The sequence below is a fragment of the Macaca mulatta genome, chromosome 13 (genome assembly GCF_049350105.2).
Source record: "Macaca mulatta isolate MMU2019108-1 chromosome 13, T2T-MMU8v2.0, whole genome shotgun sequence".
Classification (NCBI taxonomy): Eukaryota; Metazoa; Chordata; class Mammalia; order Primates; family Cercopithecidae; genus Macaca; species Macaca mulatta.
The window spans coordinates 86,189,683-86,205,598 of NC_133418.1; the positions used below are offsets into that span (position 1 = coordinate 86,189,683).

Consider the following 15,916-nt stretch of genomic DNA (forward strand, 5'->3'; position numbering starts at 1 on the left):
CCATTCTCCTGCCTCAACCTCCCGAGTAGCTGGGACTACAGGCGCCTGCCACCTCGCCTGGCTAGTTTTTTGTATTTTTTTAGTAGAGAGGGGGTTTCACCGTGTTAGCCAGGATGGTCTTGATCTCCTGACCTCGTGATCCGCCCGTCTCGGCCTCCCAAAGTGCTGGGATTACAGGCTTGAGCCACCGCGCCCGGCCGAATGTGATTTTTTAAAAAAGATTCATGGGGCCAGGGGCGGTGGCTCACGCCTGTAATCCCAGCACTTTGGGATGCTGAGGAGGGTGAATTAGGAGGTCAGGAGTTCGAGACCAGCCCGACCAATGTGCTGAAACCCATCTCTACTAAAAATATAAAAAATCAGCCAGGCATGGTGGCGTGTGCCTGTAATCCCAGCTACTCAGGAGGCTGAGGCAGAAGCATAGCTTGAACCAGAGTGGCGGAGGTTGCATGCCATTGCACTCTAGCCTGAGCAACAGAGCGAGACTCCATCTCAAATAAAAAAAAAAAAGAGGCCAGGCGCAGTGGCTCATTGTGTAATCCCAGCACTTTGGGAGACCAAAGTGGGCCTGGGCCTAGGAGTTCCAGACCAGCCTGGGCAGCATAGTGAGACTCCCTTCCTCATCTCCCCCGCCCCAACCATCTCTACAAAAAAATTAAAAGCCAGGAGTGCTGTTGCATGCCTGTAGATGCAGTTACTCAGAAGCTGAGGTAGGAGGATCCCTTGGGCCTGTGAGTTCCAGGCTGCAGTGAGTTGAGATCACACTCCAGCCTGGATGGGGGAGACAGACCCTGTCTCAAAAACAAACAAACAAAAACCCACGCCACTGTGTCCTAGAATTATTCTGTCTGGTTACATACCATGGAAGGTTGTTTACTGTTGCTTTTGGCATTGTTTTTTAATTGTTTTGTAGAGATGGGGGTCTTATCATGTTACCCAGGCTGCTTTTGAACTGGACTCAAGCAATCCTCCCGCTTGGCCTCCCAACTGCTGGGATGGCAAGTGTGAGCCACCGGGCTCAGTCTATTGTATTTTTATGTACAAATATCCTTATTCCTTCTTTAGAAAAGCAGCCCCCGGGCCGGGGGGGGGGGGTGGCTCACACCTGTAATCCCAGCACTTTGGGAGGCTGAGTCGGGCGGATCACGTGAGGTCGGGAGTTCAAGACCAGCCTGACCAACATGGAAAAACCCTGTCTCTACTGAAAATACAAAATTAGCTGGGTGTGGTGGCACATGCCTGTAATCCCAGCTACTCGAGAGGCTGAGACAGGAGAATCACTTGAACCCAGGAGGTGGAGGTTGCAATAAAGCCGAGATCACGCCATTGCACTCCAGCCTGGGCAACAAGAGTGAAACTCTGTCTCAAAATAAATAAATAAATAATACAATTATTTAAAAAATAATACTACAGACAGGGTCTTGCCATGTTGCCCAGGCTGGTCTCGAAGTCCTGAGCTCAAGCCATCCACCCACCTCTGCCTCCTTGAGTGTTGGGATTACAGGCATGAGCCACCTCACCTGGCCATTTCATAATACAATATAACATTCCTCAGAAAACTTTACCATTACCTAGATTTTACACACCTAAACCATCCATTTAGGTAGTATTTGTACCAGTGGGGCATTCCTACATCACATTATTCCTTTTCCTAGTTTCACTCTTGAAGTTGGTCAGAGCACTGCAATTGTTTAACTATTGCTCTCTCTCTCTAGCCTCTCATCTTTTAGTACTGACAGTTGTCCAGTACTTGGCTAATGAGAAATTAATTTCTTAATACAGTATGAAAGAATTATGAACATGCCTCTTCCTTCCCAGAATGTCCTAACAGCATTCTAGAGGAAACAGAAAATCATGAAATGTGGAAAAAGTAAAGAAAGCTGAATATAGCTGTTTGACTTGACCTACAGTACACACACACACAGCACATACATAGATACATATTAAAGACTAGTATTTGTTAGCATAGGCTACTTATTTATATTAAAAATAGATTATTGGCCTGGCAGAGGGGGAAGCTGGGGTCCAGGAGGCGGAGTCCGAGGTCTGCCCACTTCTCGCCCTGCCTTAAAAAAAAAAAAAGATTAATGTGCAAAAGGTTTAAATTTGTTTTTCCTTTCTTGTTTTAACATTTTCACATTCAAGCTCAAGTGATGATAATAATGATGATAATGACTTAAAAGTGAAACTGAAATGGTGAGAGAAGTAAGATTAAAAAGGGAACTTTTTCTTTAATATTTATCTGGAAATACCAAATGTAGAAAATGCGGATACATTTTGAAGACTGCTGTAAAAGGCTTATGAATTACTCCGCTTTCCTAAACTAATAATACTGTTAAAATTTAACAGTAGTAACATGTTAATAACTAATAATTCATATTAGGAAATATTACAATATTTGAATTAAGTACTTTTCATATTCAAACCATCTGAGAATGTAATCTAAATTTAACACAGATTTCCAGAGGCAGAAACTTATGTGGGTGAATGTGAATTCAAAAAGAATTAGCAGGAATGAAAGTTCTCTGCACAGTAAAATCTCCCTGATTTGGATTGACATTTAGTGAAAAGAATTGGTTGCCTGTTCTTAGAGAAAGAGTGTTCAGTAGAAAGTAGAATAGTCTGTGGAAATAGTATACAGTACTATGATTTTTTCATGGTAACCAGATTAACAAAGCCTGGCCTTATACTGACCCTGCTTTCATAGGGATAAATAGTATGTAATTAGTTTACTGAACACCTGTCTCCAAGACAGGCATGTCTGTGAATCAGGATTTGAAAGCAATTGGTTATAAATTTTAAAACTGCTTCTGTTTACTATTACTTGCTTAGAAATTTCTTTAGTACAGCTATAGACTTTTTGTTTTGTTGGTAGAGATGGGGGTCTAGTTCTGTTGCCCAGGTTGGTCTCAAAGTCCTGGCCTCAAGCAATCCTCCCACCTCAGCCTCCCAAAGTGCTGGGATTACCGGCATGAGCCACGAAGCCTGACCTAGACTTTGTATTCAGAGTCAAAAAAAGTTTATTGAGGTTTATTAGGAATTATACAGCATAATATGCACTGTCTTTCAAGCAGTTATCTATGCTTGGTTCAACAGTAATTTTCTTTTTTTTTTGAGTCAGAGTTTTGCTCTTTTTTTTTTTTTGAGACGGAGTTTTGCTCTCGTTGCCCAGGCTGGAGTACAATGACGTGATCTCGGCTCACTGCAACCTCTGCCTCCTGGTTCAAGCAGTTCTCCTGTCTCAGTCTCCCAAGTAGCTGGGATTACAGGCATGCGCCACCACGCCCAGCTAATTTTGTATTTTTAGTAGAGACAGGGTTCCTCCATGTTGGTCAGGCTGGTCTCGAACTCCTGACCTCAGGTGATCCACCAGCCTCAGCCTCCCAAAGTGCTGGGATTACAGGCGTGAGCCACTGCGCCTGGCCTCAACAGTAATTTTCATAGCTTCTTAACAGAAGAAATAAGGCTGTACAGAATTTATGTTCTATCTTTCAGTGACTATATAATTTTTTTTTTTTTTTTGAGACGGAGTCTTGCTCTGTCGCCCAGACTGGAGTGCAGTGGCACAATCTCAGCTCACTGCAACCTCCGCCTCCCGGGTTCAAGCAATTCTGCCGCCTCAGCCTCCCGAGTAGCTGGGACTACAGGCAAACGCCGCCACGCCAGGCTAATTTTTTGTATTTTAGTAGGGACGGGGTTTTACTGTGCTGCCCAGGCTGGTCTCAAACTCCTGAGCTCAGGCAATCCGCCCGCCTCGGCCTCCCAAAGTGTTGGGATGACAGGCGTGAGCCACTGCGCCCGGCCCCTATATAGTCTTTATAATTCTTGTTTAATTCTTTTTTTTTTTTTTTTTTTTTTTTTTTTTGAGACGGAGTCTCGCTCTGTCTCCCAGGCTGGAGTGCAGTGGCCGGATCTCAGCTCACTGCAAGCTCCGCCTCCCGGGTTCACGCCATTCTCCCGCCTCAGCCTCCCGAGTAGCTGGGACTACAGGCGCCCACCACCTCGCCCAGCTAGTTTTTTGTATTTCTTAGTAGAGACGGGGTTTCACCATGTTAGCTAGGATGATCTCGATCTCCTGACCTCGTGATCCGCCCGTCTCGGCCTCCCAAAGTGCTGGGATTACAGGCTTGAGCCACCGCGCCCGGCCTATTGTTTAATTCTTTTGAGAAGAACCTTGTTAAGACAAACATCACCAAGACTAAGTGAGAACACATATACTCTACAGAGCTTCTATTTCCTTCCTAGAGATTTTCCTGAGACAGACTAATTCTCTCTATAACTTAACCTATTTAAAAAATATGCAGAAAATCATAGCATGACCTGGAGAGAATCCATGCTTTATTCACCAACTAGGCCTCCTTTCCCTGTACTTTACATTCCACACCTATACACACCAAATGAAGTTGCTGAAGATGAAAAAGATAAAAATGCAAATACCTAAAGATGTCCTTTTTTATGTACATTTCCAACTTTTGTGTATTCCAAGAATTTACGATGTAATGTCTATGTTTCTAGCAAAAAAGAACTATTTCTCTATTTGTAGTTGGTGTCTAGAGCAATTCTAATGTAAAGAAGTTTTGCATTTATTTGGTACTATTGAGTGGCTGAGCCGCAAGGCTGCTATTTCCACTGAGTGGAGATACAAAAAGATGACTTATGAGTCCCAGTCCTCAGGATCTGAGTATTGGTGGATCACACGTGTTACAAAACGAAAGCATTAGGAAGTGCAAATCAGTTACTTTGAGCTTCAGATGCAAATAATTTCCAAATTGTCACTGCCCAAAATGCTTTAAACATTCAGGGTTTTGTCACAATTTCAATATAACGGGGGGGGGGGGGCGGGACCCCACAGCTCTATTCCTTTGTCTTTCAGACTCCAAGAACTCAGACCGTGGTGGTGACAAACTGGTGACTGACTGGTTGAGAAGAAGTTGGAGGGGGCGTGCAGGGCAGGAGGCTTTACCACCAGTCCCTGGGTGCGTCATCCTTCCTAAAGCCTATGGTGTAAAAACCACCACTCAGAATGGCGGGGCTCATGGACTTTTCACCAGGGCCAAACCTTCGATTACCTCTGATGAGCCCCAAAGATCACAGAGTAGCTGACTGGGCCAGGTCCCCCAAACGGAAAGGTGCGACGGCTGCAACATCAGCGGTTAAATGGTACAGCCTTTCATAGGCCGGTCTAATGCATCCGTACTAAGATTGTTAAGGCTGAGGGTCCCTAGACTGGGGAAAACGAATGGAGGCAGGGGGTAGGGATACGGGAAGGAAGACAAGGAGGGTGTAGAAAAGGGGGAGAGGAGGGGGCGGGACAGCATGGGGAAGGTCTCAGGTTTACGGGCGAGATCGTGGCGTTCCCATGGAAACGTATCCCTCCGCCCATGCCCCGCGTGTTCGTTTCTTCAGTTCCTTCCGCGTCGTTTCTCGCTGTTTCCGCCCAGCTCCTTTGTGCCGCGCAGAACAACGGGATGACGCATGCGCAGAGTCCAGCGGCCGCATATATAAATGCGAACCCGGGCTCTTCCTCGTAGTGCCGCCGGGACTGTTGGCGGGTGTGGGTCTGTGTCAGCTTTTGCGTCACTCGAGCCCTGGGCGCTGCGAGCTGAAGAGCCGAGCACGCGGGTCGGTCATCATGTCGCGTTACGGGCGGTACGGAGGAGGTAAGAGGCTGGAGTCCGGTGAGGGACGTTGCTGTGGGTGTAGTGAGCACTGCGAGGCCGTAGGGTTGGCGCGGCGGTTGGGAGACGGTTATTCCGCGTGCGTAATGGCGGCTTCGGCGCACGCCATACGAAGCCGGAGGCAGCGGGGGCGGGGTGGTGAAGGGAGACGGAGGATGGCGGGTGTACCTCTCTGCCGAGTTCGGTACTCTCGGGCATTTTTGTGGCCCAATCCAGCCTGAAGCAGGGTTGAGATCACGGTTTTCGCGTTGCCTTTCTCGGAGCCGCCCGGCGGCCCCCCCTCCCCCCGCCCTCGGCGGCGGCTGCCATTTTGCGCACATTGACGACCGTGGTGGCGCATTTCCTCAGCGCTTTCCCGCCACTTCAGCGGACAGATGTGGCCGCAGCCGTAAGATCGTGGTTGTGTTTGAGAAGGAACGAAATTGACAGCTGTGAGCTGCGTGTTCTCGTCAAACAATCGGTTAAATTGCGGAATGGGAATGGGGACGTAATCTGCGACTGGCGGCTGGTTTCTTTTTCTCTTTTAGTTCTTTCGAGCACGGTTTATGGCTCTGGGGCGGGGAGCTGGAGTCTTGGGCGAGCCTGTGCCTGGGGCGGTTGCCGCGGAGGAAGAGAGCTGGTGCAGCCCTGCTCTCCCTGCCCGGCCCCTACTGAGGCCCTCCCGCCGCCGACGCCGCTGCCGCTGCGGGCCCGCGCGCTCCCCGTGCGCCCGGGGCTGCCGGGACTCATGGGCGGGGCCGGGCCGGATCCCGCCCCACGCCTCGGTGTATCCTACCACGCATCTCTGTGTTCGGGAGGGTCACTTCGCATTATTTAGAACGTTAAGAACTTTGTCAAAAGTCTAGTTTTTCAGGGATTTGCGGACTTTCACCAGTTTTAGGACTAAGTTCAATCTTGGATAGAGGGCATTTAATGTGCTTTACCCTATCTTGAGGATGGCCCGTTTTAAGGCAAATAATTGATTGAAATTTGGGCCAGGTTTTGCATAACGTGCATTCTTCTATTTGCGTTTTTAAACAGAAACCAAGGTGTATGTTGGTAACCTGGGAACTGGCGCTGGCAAAGGAGAGTTAGAAAGGGCTTTCAGTTATTATGGTCCTTTAAGAACTGTATGGATTGCGAGAAATCCTCCAGGATTTGCCTTTGTGGAATTCGAAGATCCTAGAGATGCAGAAGATGCAGTACGAGGACTGGATGGGAAGTAAGTAAGATGTTATGAAACTTCTGTTCATTAAAATATACTGTGGCTAGATAATAAACTTAGTGCTAAGCTTGGATACTGAAGTCTGGAAGAGACCTTAAATAGCTAGTCAGAGTGTTACTTGCTAAAGGCACACGAAGGTTAAAGAAAGCGGAGATGGATTTAGGGCTTAGTAAAGACCGCCAAAGTTTGTGAGGGGGAAGGAGTGGTTGGAAAGAGTTCTTTTTAAATCTAGAAGTCCTGAATATATTTTTAACTTTAGAATTTTGTTAATTTACTTTTATTAGAGTGATTTGTGGCTCCCGAGTGAGGGTTGAACTATCGACAGGCATGCCTCGGAGATCACGTTTTGATAGACCACCTGCCCGACGTCCCTTTGATCCAAATGATAGATGCTATGAGTGTGGCGAAAAGGGACATTATGCCTATGATTGTCATCGTTACAGCCGGCGAAGAAGAAGCAGGTATTTATTTTAATAAAGGAATGGTTGGTATTCTAGTTAATCAAGTAATTCTTTTATTAGCAAGGCAGAAACTAGTGTTTTTCTATAAACTTGAATGTTAATTGTACAGGTGTATTTTACAATTTTTGTTTAATTAAAAAAATGTTACTATATTAATAATCAACCTGGTCAAAACCTTTCAGGTTTCTTCGTTTGAGTCAGTCGCCTTGATTCAGAATGTCACGAGCCTTATGATATCATGCTGAGGCGCCTTGCAAATCCGACAATTAAGATCCTCCTAGACCTTGAGGTGATCAGCATAAGAGGCCAGATCCCCTCGAGTCATCTACACCTAGCTTCACCTTATTCTTTAAAGGGCAGAAAATTTGAGACGGTGATCGCCGTAACAGTAAATTTGGCTTACAATTGGGGCCCCCCTCCGGTTTAGAAAGAGGAACACCAGATTGACCACATTCCCAACTAGAAAAATCTTCTTGCGTCAATCAAGCCTCACCTGGCTCATTTGGCTGTCAGTTTGATCGTCGTTAGATTGAAGAAAACATCTAGATGCAGCGATCGGCTATAGATACTTCTAGATCGTCTAGATCTACTAGACCATGGGCCAAAGAGGGTCGACCTGCAAACTTGCAAGGTTTATTTTAAATACACATTACAGTGTTTTATATTATGTAATTCTAAGTTGTAATTCAGCTTTTAACAAATCTTTTTTTAGGTAGTAAAAAAAAAAAAAAAAATACTCAACAACTGATAGGCCCAGAGTTTATTTCCAAATGAGACTCTAAATTTAAATAGTTTTGAGATTTGATTTCAGCAGAGGCACACAAACTCTTAAAAACGAGTTATTGTCTGACATTTTGTTTTTTCTCTAACTTGAAAAATAGGTCACGGTCTAGATCACATTCTCGATCCAGAGGAAGGCGATACTCTCGCTCACGCAGCAGGAGCAGGGGACGGAGGTGAGATCTTGTTTAATTGAAGTCTTTCTGTATTATTATTAAATTCACTGATAGTCCAATACAGAAAGAAAAAGCTCACTAATTTTTTGGAGACAGGGTCTTGTTCTGTCACCCAGGCTAGAGTACAGTGGCATAATCACGACTCACTGCAGCCTTGACCTCTTGGATTTAAGCAGTCCTCCTGCCTCAGCCTCCTGAGTAACTGGGATTGTAGGCACTGCCACCATACCCAGCTAGTTTTTCTTTTTGTAGAAATGGTCTTGCACTGTTTCCCAGGCTGGTCTCAAGCTCCTGGGCTTGAGACCAGTGCTGGGATTACAGGTATAAGCCATTGCACCGTTCCCCAATTGAAGTCTTAACAGGCCAAAAAAAAAATGTGGAGATGGACTTAAAGTTCTTTATTTTAGGTCAAGGTCAGCATCTCCTCGACGATCAAGATCTATCTCTCTTCGTAGATCAAGATCAGCTTCACTCAGAAGATCTAGGTCTGGTTCTATAAAAGGATCGAGGTATTTCCAGTATGTAACACTTTCTTTTCTTACTTGTGTTTGGGTTGTTCACATCTTCACAGCAGTAGAGTGTCTTAAAGACATAATTCAAATGGATTGTTGCAGGGAATATTTGAGATGTAAAAGTTTGGAATTGATATGTAACTTGTAACATAAATATTAATCTAGTTTTACAGATGAAGAAAAGGGCTACTAGAGATTTTAAGGCTTGTTAGAGAGGCCATGGTGGTAGAGAAAGGTCCAAAGCAACACAATTTTAGTGAACACGCTGGATAGGCATATTGCTATAAACTTGTGGCTTCAGATTAGATGATACTAGCTCTGAAAGATGGTAATTGATTTTCCCGACAAAAAGGCCTGTTAGAACCAGGAAAAGAGATTAGAAGCAAGTAGAAACATTTCTCATTTTTGGAATGATGGTGTTGATTGGAGACACTGGAAAGTTGGGGCAGTAGTGTGTACATACAAATGAATGTGGATTTTTTTTTTGGACAGAGACCTGAAAAAACAAACTTAAGAACCAGAGCTTTACTCTTTGTAGGCGGCCTTAAAAGGAGATAGAGTGGAAAAAATTGTAAAATGAGTATTGTAATATGTAATTAATAATATTCCAATATTGTGAGACAGAGCCTCGCTCTGTTGCCCAGGCTGGAGTGCAGTGGTGCAATCTCTGCTCACTGCAAGCTCCATCTCCTGAGTTCACACCACTTTCCTGCCTCAGCCTCCCTGGTAGCTGGGACTACAGGCGCCTACTACCACGCCCAGCTAATTTTTTGTATTTTTAGTAGAGACGGGGTTTCACCGTGTTAGCCAGGATGGTCTTGATCGCCTGACTTGTGATCTGTCCGCCTCAGCCTCCCAAAGTGCTGGGATTACAGGCTTGAGCCACCGCGCCTGGCCCAACAATATTATCTGTATCAATGATAAAACAGTGGTACAGAATGCTACTGGGAGTTAAATTGCTGTTTAGTAGCACAAAACCTTTAAATGCAGGAACTCTGAATCTTGTGGTCTATTTGAGAAAGCTATGGACTATCTCATTAGATATATTTAAAAGATAGATATGTCCGATTTGGTTTGTCTGACAAATTGATGGCTCTCAAACGTAACGATCCAGGAATGTAAAGCCTTATTAAGTGGTGGCTTTCTTCTCGTCTGGCCTTATCACCTGAATTAGTCTCAGTTCAGGGGTCTGGTTATTTTCTTTTTTTTTTTTTTGAGATGGAGTCTCTGTGTGTCGCCCAGGCTGGAGTGCAGGGGCGCAATCTTGGCTTACTGCAAGCTCCGCCTCCTGAGTTCATGCCATTCTCCTGCCTCAGCCTCCCCAGCAGCTGGGACTACAGGTGCACAACGCCATGCCCAGCTAATTTTTGTATTTTTAGTAGAGACGGGGTTTCACCATGTTAGCCAGGATGGTCTCTATCTCCTGACCTTGTGATCCACATGCCTTGGCCTCCCAGAGTGCTGGGATTACAGGCGTGAACCACCACACCAGCTGGGGTCTGGTTATTTTCATCCTGCCTTAGCCTCCTGAGTAGCTGGGACTACCATTGTGCACCACAGTGCCCAGCTGAGGAATCTGTGCCTTAAGTGAGGTTAGTTTTGCTTCCTTCATACCAGTCTTATCAAATGAAAACCATGTGTTTCCCTTGGATGTTACACAGTGTTTGAGAATATTCCTGTACGGGAACTGTAACCAGCTGAGTGATAGAAACGAGTAATTGAAATGGTGGTTCCTTATGTCTCATAACAGTTTGTTTGAAAGTGTGTTTAGAATAAGGCAAGTGTTGTATCTTGCTTAGTCTTAGCTTCTCTATGCCTAACCTACCTAATACAGTGTTGAGTAGTTGTTTAAGGAAATTCCTTTGGATAATTGATATAATTGTGTTTTTCACTTTTTTATTAAGATCCCCGTCGAGGTCAAGATCAAGATCCAGGTCTATTTCAAGACCAAGAAGCAGGTAGGGTAAAAATTTGATTATGCTCTTCTAGTTATATGGCACCAATATCCAAAGAGTTCAAAGTGTTTTTTAATTGTTGAAATTTTAAGTGTTAACTCTAAACTTAGTTGTTAGTGGGAACACAGTACCTTATTTGTGTATGTCCTATTTATTACTGACTGACTTTCCCTGAAAAAGGGAATGTAAAACTGTAGTGAGAAAGACGTTTGTGACTTTGGGGATTATATTAAAGAGGCCCTTGTTAGAACTGATAGGTGCATGGAGAAGCATCCTGAAATTAATATGCAATGTAAAAGATTAATCATGATACAGTAATTGATTCATTTTTTTGAAAAACAGTTGTTGGAAGATTGGCCTTTGTTAGCAACAACTGGTAGGATGTTTTTCAGTTTAAGTGCAGTCTGACATTTTAAGCTTAGGACCTTTGGGGGTTTGTTTTACGGTATTGGTGACTACAAGAAAGGGATTGGTTAGTACTCTTTCTTTAATAGAATTTCTCATGTTTTGACAGCCGATCAAAGTCCAGATCTCCATCTCCAAAAAGAAGGTAAGCTAAATGTTTTGTTGCCAGATCTTGCCTGTCAAGTGTGGCCTCTGCAGAATTTGTTTGCTTACTGCTTTGCAGTCTTTGAGCTCTTTGGAGAATTGGTGCTATATAGATTAAAATACTATGCTAAGTTTCTGAAATGATTGCTTTTCTTGATTCAAGAACATTAGTTTATACTTTAGCTGGAAATATTTAGTCATAAAATGTTAGTGTGATTATGATTGGTCCTGTGAGTACTTGGTAGAAATTTTGGTAAGAAACATGCCTTTTCCCCACATGTAATAGATACAAAGTGAGGAGACAAGTCTTGCAAATAGTTACCTGCATAGTGCTAATGACCAGAAAACTTCAAATAGTTGTCATATTTAACTGCAAGTTGACCTTCCAATTTTGACAAGGAAGATAGCCTAATTTTTTTTTTCTTTTTTTTTCGAGATGGAGTTTCCACTCTGTCGCCCAGGCTGGAGTGCAGTGGCACAATCTTGGCTCACTGCAGCCTCTGCTTCCTGGGTTTAAGCGATTATCCTGCCTCAGCTTCCTGAGCAGTTGGGATTACAGGCCCACCACCACGCCTGGCTAAATTTTTGTATTTTTAGTAGAGACGGAGTTTCACCATGTTTGGCCAGGTTGGTGTCGAACTCCTGACCTCAGGTGATCCACCTGCCTCAGCCTCCCAGTGTTGGGAGTACAGGTGCGAGCCACCGTGCCCGGCCAGGGTAGCCTAATCTTAAGCCAGGGACAAAAGATGAACATGTAAGTCTCATGACATTTTTAGGTCTTTGCTATAGGAAATTAGTACTTTAGGCTACCTTTGAATTTATTGAAAGTTAGTACGTGTACATGAGAGTTTCAATTGACACTAATTGGATCCAAACCTAATGTTTTTCTTTTTAGTCGTTCCCCATCAGGAAGTCCTCGCAGAAGTGCAAGTCCTGAAAGAATGGACTGAAGCTCTCAAGTTCACCCTTTAGGGAAAAGTTATTTTGTTTACATTATTATAAGGGATTTGTGATGTCTGTAAAATGTAACCTAGAAAAGATAATTCAACCATCTAATCAAAATGGATCTGGATTACTACTCTGTAAATTCACAGCAGTAAGATAATATAAATTTTTGTTGAATGTATTAACATCCTATGGTCTGAAAATGTGGGTTTTTATTTGGCACATTTAAATAAAATGTTTCTAACTAGATTTTTGATTTGTGTTCAATATTAACACTTATCAATTTGACGAATTTCAGAGTCAGACGTTATAATTGTTAACCTTATTCATACAGACCTACATTCAGAATTGAAAGGTGTTGGTTAAGTCTTGAACATCACTAACTGTTCTATACATAAAACTTGGCCAGGATCTTAAGGGACTTTGAAAATTAAATTTTACCCTTGTAGCTTTGGGTAAGATGACCTTGAGTCCCCTATAATATAGCATGACTGCATCATGACAGATCCTTAAGTTAGCTAATCCGTTTGAAGTTGGTGTTAGTAGGTATTGTCAAACTAATGATCAGTGGTCAGGCTAGTGGGACCGCTGATCTGTCTGTAAATGAGCATGACAGGAACTAAGCAAAAGTGATTAAATGTATGACAAATAGGGAGAAACTGATTTCTGGATGATCTTTATACTAATTGCAGCTTTCAGGCTACTACTAGGTGGCATAGTGTCAATTAGAACTCCCCAACATAGGGGGAATTCTACTCAATGGTCTTTCATTTCTTTGCTTTCTACATTAGTTATAACCAGTTTTATACCAAAAAAATGCATGTTTGAGGAATTGTCTGAAATAGGGACAAAACACCATGTAAACCAGCTTTGCAAAATTTTCCAGCCCAGATACTACTCCTGTATTCAAATGGATTGTCTTATTCTGAGCAAAGACCTGGTAATCTTCAAGCTAGGTTTTGCAGTTCCCAACCACCAACATTCTTCTATTTTGCCAGGCTGGTGCAAAGTAATTAAAGATGTCAATCAGAAATGTCAATGAGACTAAAGTGGTTTTGTAAATCTCAGCTATATTTAGCAACACTCCATGTAGCTAATTTTTTTTTGGTAGCATCTGGTAGACCTTAGAATGTTATAGCCAGTAGGTTCTTTATTCAGATTTTAAATATATTAAGAATAGTAGGGCAGTAACAGTTACTTTTGAGAGTTTTCTGGTCAAGCTTTTACCAGGCATTCTCTAGCCTTGGTACAAAAAAAAAAAAAAAAAAAAAACCCTGCTGGTTGCACAGATACCTAGGCTTGTCCATTTTATGCATTTCAGCAAAGTCATTGGATACCATTGCAACTTGGGAATACTGGTCTGCATCAAGTTTATTTGGTAGTTTGATCGCTAGTATGTTGGAAGTTATTTGGATTCTTTGTTTTTGGAATTTTGACAACTGGCTGAATTATGGTTGGTATAAAGTTATGTGTATAATTGGCAGGCTTATTTATCTGTTGCACTTGGTTAGCTTTAATTGTTCTGTATTATATAAAGATAAGTTTACTGAACAATAAATCTGCAGAGATTGAACAAATAATCCTGATACTTAATTTTTGGAAGCGGGAGCTCTCAGCCAAAAGTAGGAGGCATTAATCCTGTAGCTTTAGGATGGGCAGCTAGCAGCGTCCTAGAAATGAGCATTGAAAGGCTAAAAAGGGTATGGAGGAGGGGTAGGGGCAAAAATGGTTTTAAACAAATTCTACCCTTGGGAAGAGGGCTGTCTGGGCGCTCTTACGTCACATGCAATCTGGCACCCCTGTTACTGATCTCAAAATAAGCTTTGGTGCATCTCCCACTTGTTTTCTGTGATTGGAACTGCCAAATAGATGCTGATTTGAAAAGTGCTGGTCCAGACTCATTCCTTCTAAACTTATAGCCTAGCACTGATGAGGAATCAGTTTTTTTTTGTTTTTTTTGTTTTTTTTTTTTTTTGAGACGGAGTCTCGCTCTGTCGCCCAGGCTGGAGTGCAGTGGCGCGATCTCAGCTCACTGCAAGCTCCGCCTCCCGGGTTCACGCCATTCTCCTGCCTCAGCCTCCCGAGTAGCTGGGACTACAGGCGCCCACAACCGCGCCCGGCTAATTTTTTGTATTTTTAGTAGAGACGGGGTTTCACCGTGGTCTCGATCTCCTGACCTTGTGATCCGCCCGCCTCGGCCTCCCAAAGTGCTGGGATTACAGGCGTGAGCCACCGCGCCTGGCCAGTTTTTTTTTTTTTTTTAAATTAAAAATTTTTTTTTGCCGGTGCGGTGGCTCACACCTGTAATCCCCCAGCTACTTGGGAGGCTGAGCCAGGAGAATTGCTTGAACCCAATTGAATAGAGGTTGTAGTGAGCTGAGATCGCGCCACTGTACTCCAGCCTGGGCGACAGAGGAAAACTCCGTCTCAAAAAAAAAAAAAAAATTAGTGTTGCAGTGAATAACTACAGTACACCACTGACAGGTGAACGTGCTTATCCAGATCATTCTCGGAAATGGAATTGCTGAGTCAAAGGGTATGTGCATTATGATTTTTGCTGGGTATTGTTGGTTTGCCTTCATGGCAGTGTATAGGAGTACCTGTTTCCTTGAATCAATTCCTACCTGATGGGCTATCAAACTTGATTTTTACCAATCTCAAGTTGAAAAATGCTCTTTCAGCATAGATTTTTTTTTTTTCTTTTTTAAGACGGAGTCTTGCTCTGTCACCCAGGCTGGAGTGCAGTGGCGTGATCTCCGCTCACTGCAACCTCTGCTTCCTGAGTTCAAGTGATTCTCCTGCCTCAGCCTCCCAAGTAGCTGGGATTACAGGTGCCCACCACCACGCCCTGCTAATTTGTACTTTTAGTAGAAATGGGTTTTGCCATGTTGGGCAGGCTGGCCTTGAACTTCTGACTTTAGGTGATCTGTCCGCCTTGGCCTCCCAAAGTGCTGGGATTACAGGCGTGAGCCGCCGTGCCTGGCCTCAGCATACATTTTTTTTTTTTTTTTTTTTTTTGAGGCGGGTTCTCACTCTGTTGCACATGCTGGAGTGCCTTGGTACAATCGGCTTACTGCAGCCTCTGAACTCCTGGGCTCGAGTGATTCTGCTACCTGTCTCCCGAGTTGCTGAGACTACAGACATGCACCACCACACTGGGCTTATTTATTTATTTCTTATTTTTCGTAGAAATCTCGCTTTGTTGCCCAGGCTGTTCTTGGACTCCTGGGTTTAAGTGATCCTCCCATTTTGGCCTCCCAAAGTGCTGGGATTCCAGGTGTGAGCCACTATGGCCGGCCAAGTTTTACATTTTGAAGTGGTTGAAAAAAAATTGTTCACGTTTTATGACATGTAAATTGTGTGAAGTTTGAATTGTAGTGTTTATAAAGTTTTATGGAAACAGCCATGACTTTGTTTGCTTATCGGCTGTGACTGTTTTTGTGCTAACAGTAGTGGAGTTGCCACAAAGCCTAAAATATCTACTCTCTCCTTTTCATTTTATAGAAAATATTTGCCAGCCCCTGGTTTAGACATTTGTCTTCAACTTCACAACTTTCAAAACAATTTTTACCTGGAGATCTTGGGTACCAAGATTATTTGTAGGGTTGCCAGGGCCTTACTAAGATAAGACTTTTGGTCTGGGAAGACCGACTTCT

The 15,916-nt window shown here is 43.6% G+C and overlaps 1 protein-coding gene across 4 annotated transcripts; it reads left to right on the plus strand.

Moving 5' to 3' along the window:
• Nucleotides 1-5,402: 5,402 nt before the first annotated feature.
• On the plus strand, nt 5,403-13,840 carry SRSF7 (serine and arginine rich splicing factor 7). 4 transcript variants are annotated; one of them, NM_001195586.2, is given in 8 exon segments: nt 5,403-5,660; nt 6,699-6,879; nt 7,167-7,343; nt 8,225-8,299; nt 8,707-8,817; nt 10,716-10,769; nt 11,281-11,316; nt 12,211-13,840. In NM_001195586.2, coding segments are annotated over 8 exon segments (717 nt in total). In that variant the 5' UTR covers nt 5,403-5,632; the 3' UTR covers nt 12,266-13,840.
• Nucleotides 13,841-15,916: the final 2,076 nt, after the last annotated feature.

Bases quoted from the DNA above. Each gene is read 5' to 3' on its own strand.
- SRSF7 (XM_015112148.3), top strand. From the start codon at position 5,633: ATGTCGCGTTACGGGCGGTACGGAGGAG. The intron at 8,809-10,715 runs GTATTTCCAGTA...TTTTTTATTAAG, and splicing joins GGTTCTATAAAAGGATCGAG to ATCCCCGTCGAGGTCAAGAT. The intron at 11,317-12,210 runs GTAAGCTAAATG...TTTTCTTTTTAG, and splicing joins TCTCCATCTCCAAAAAGAAG to TCGTTCCCCATCAGGAAGTC.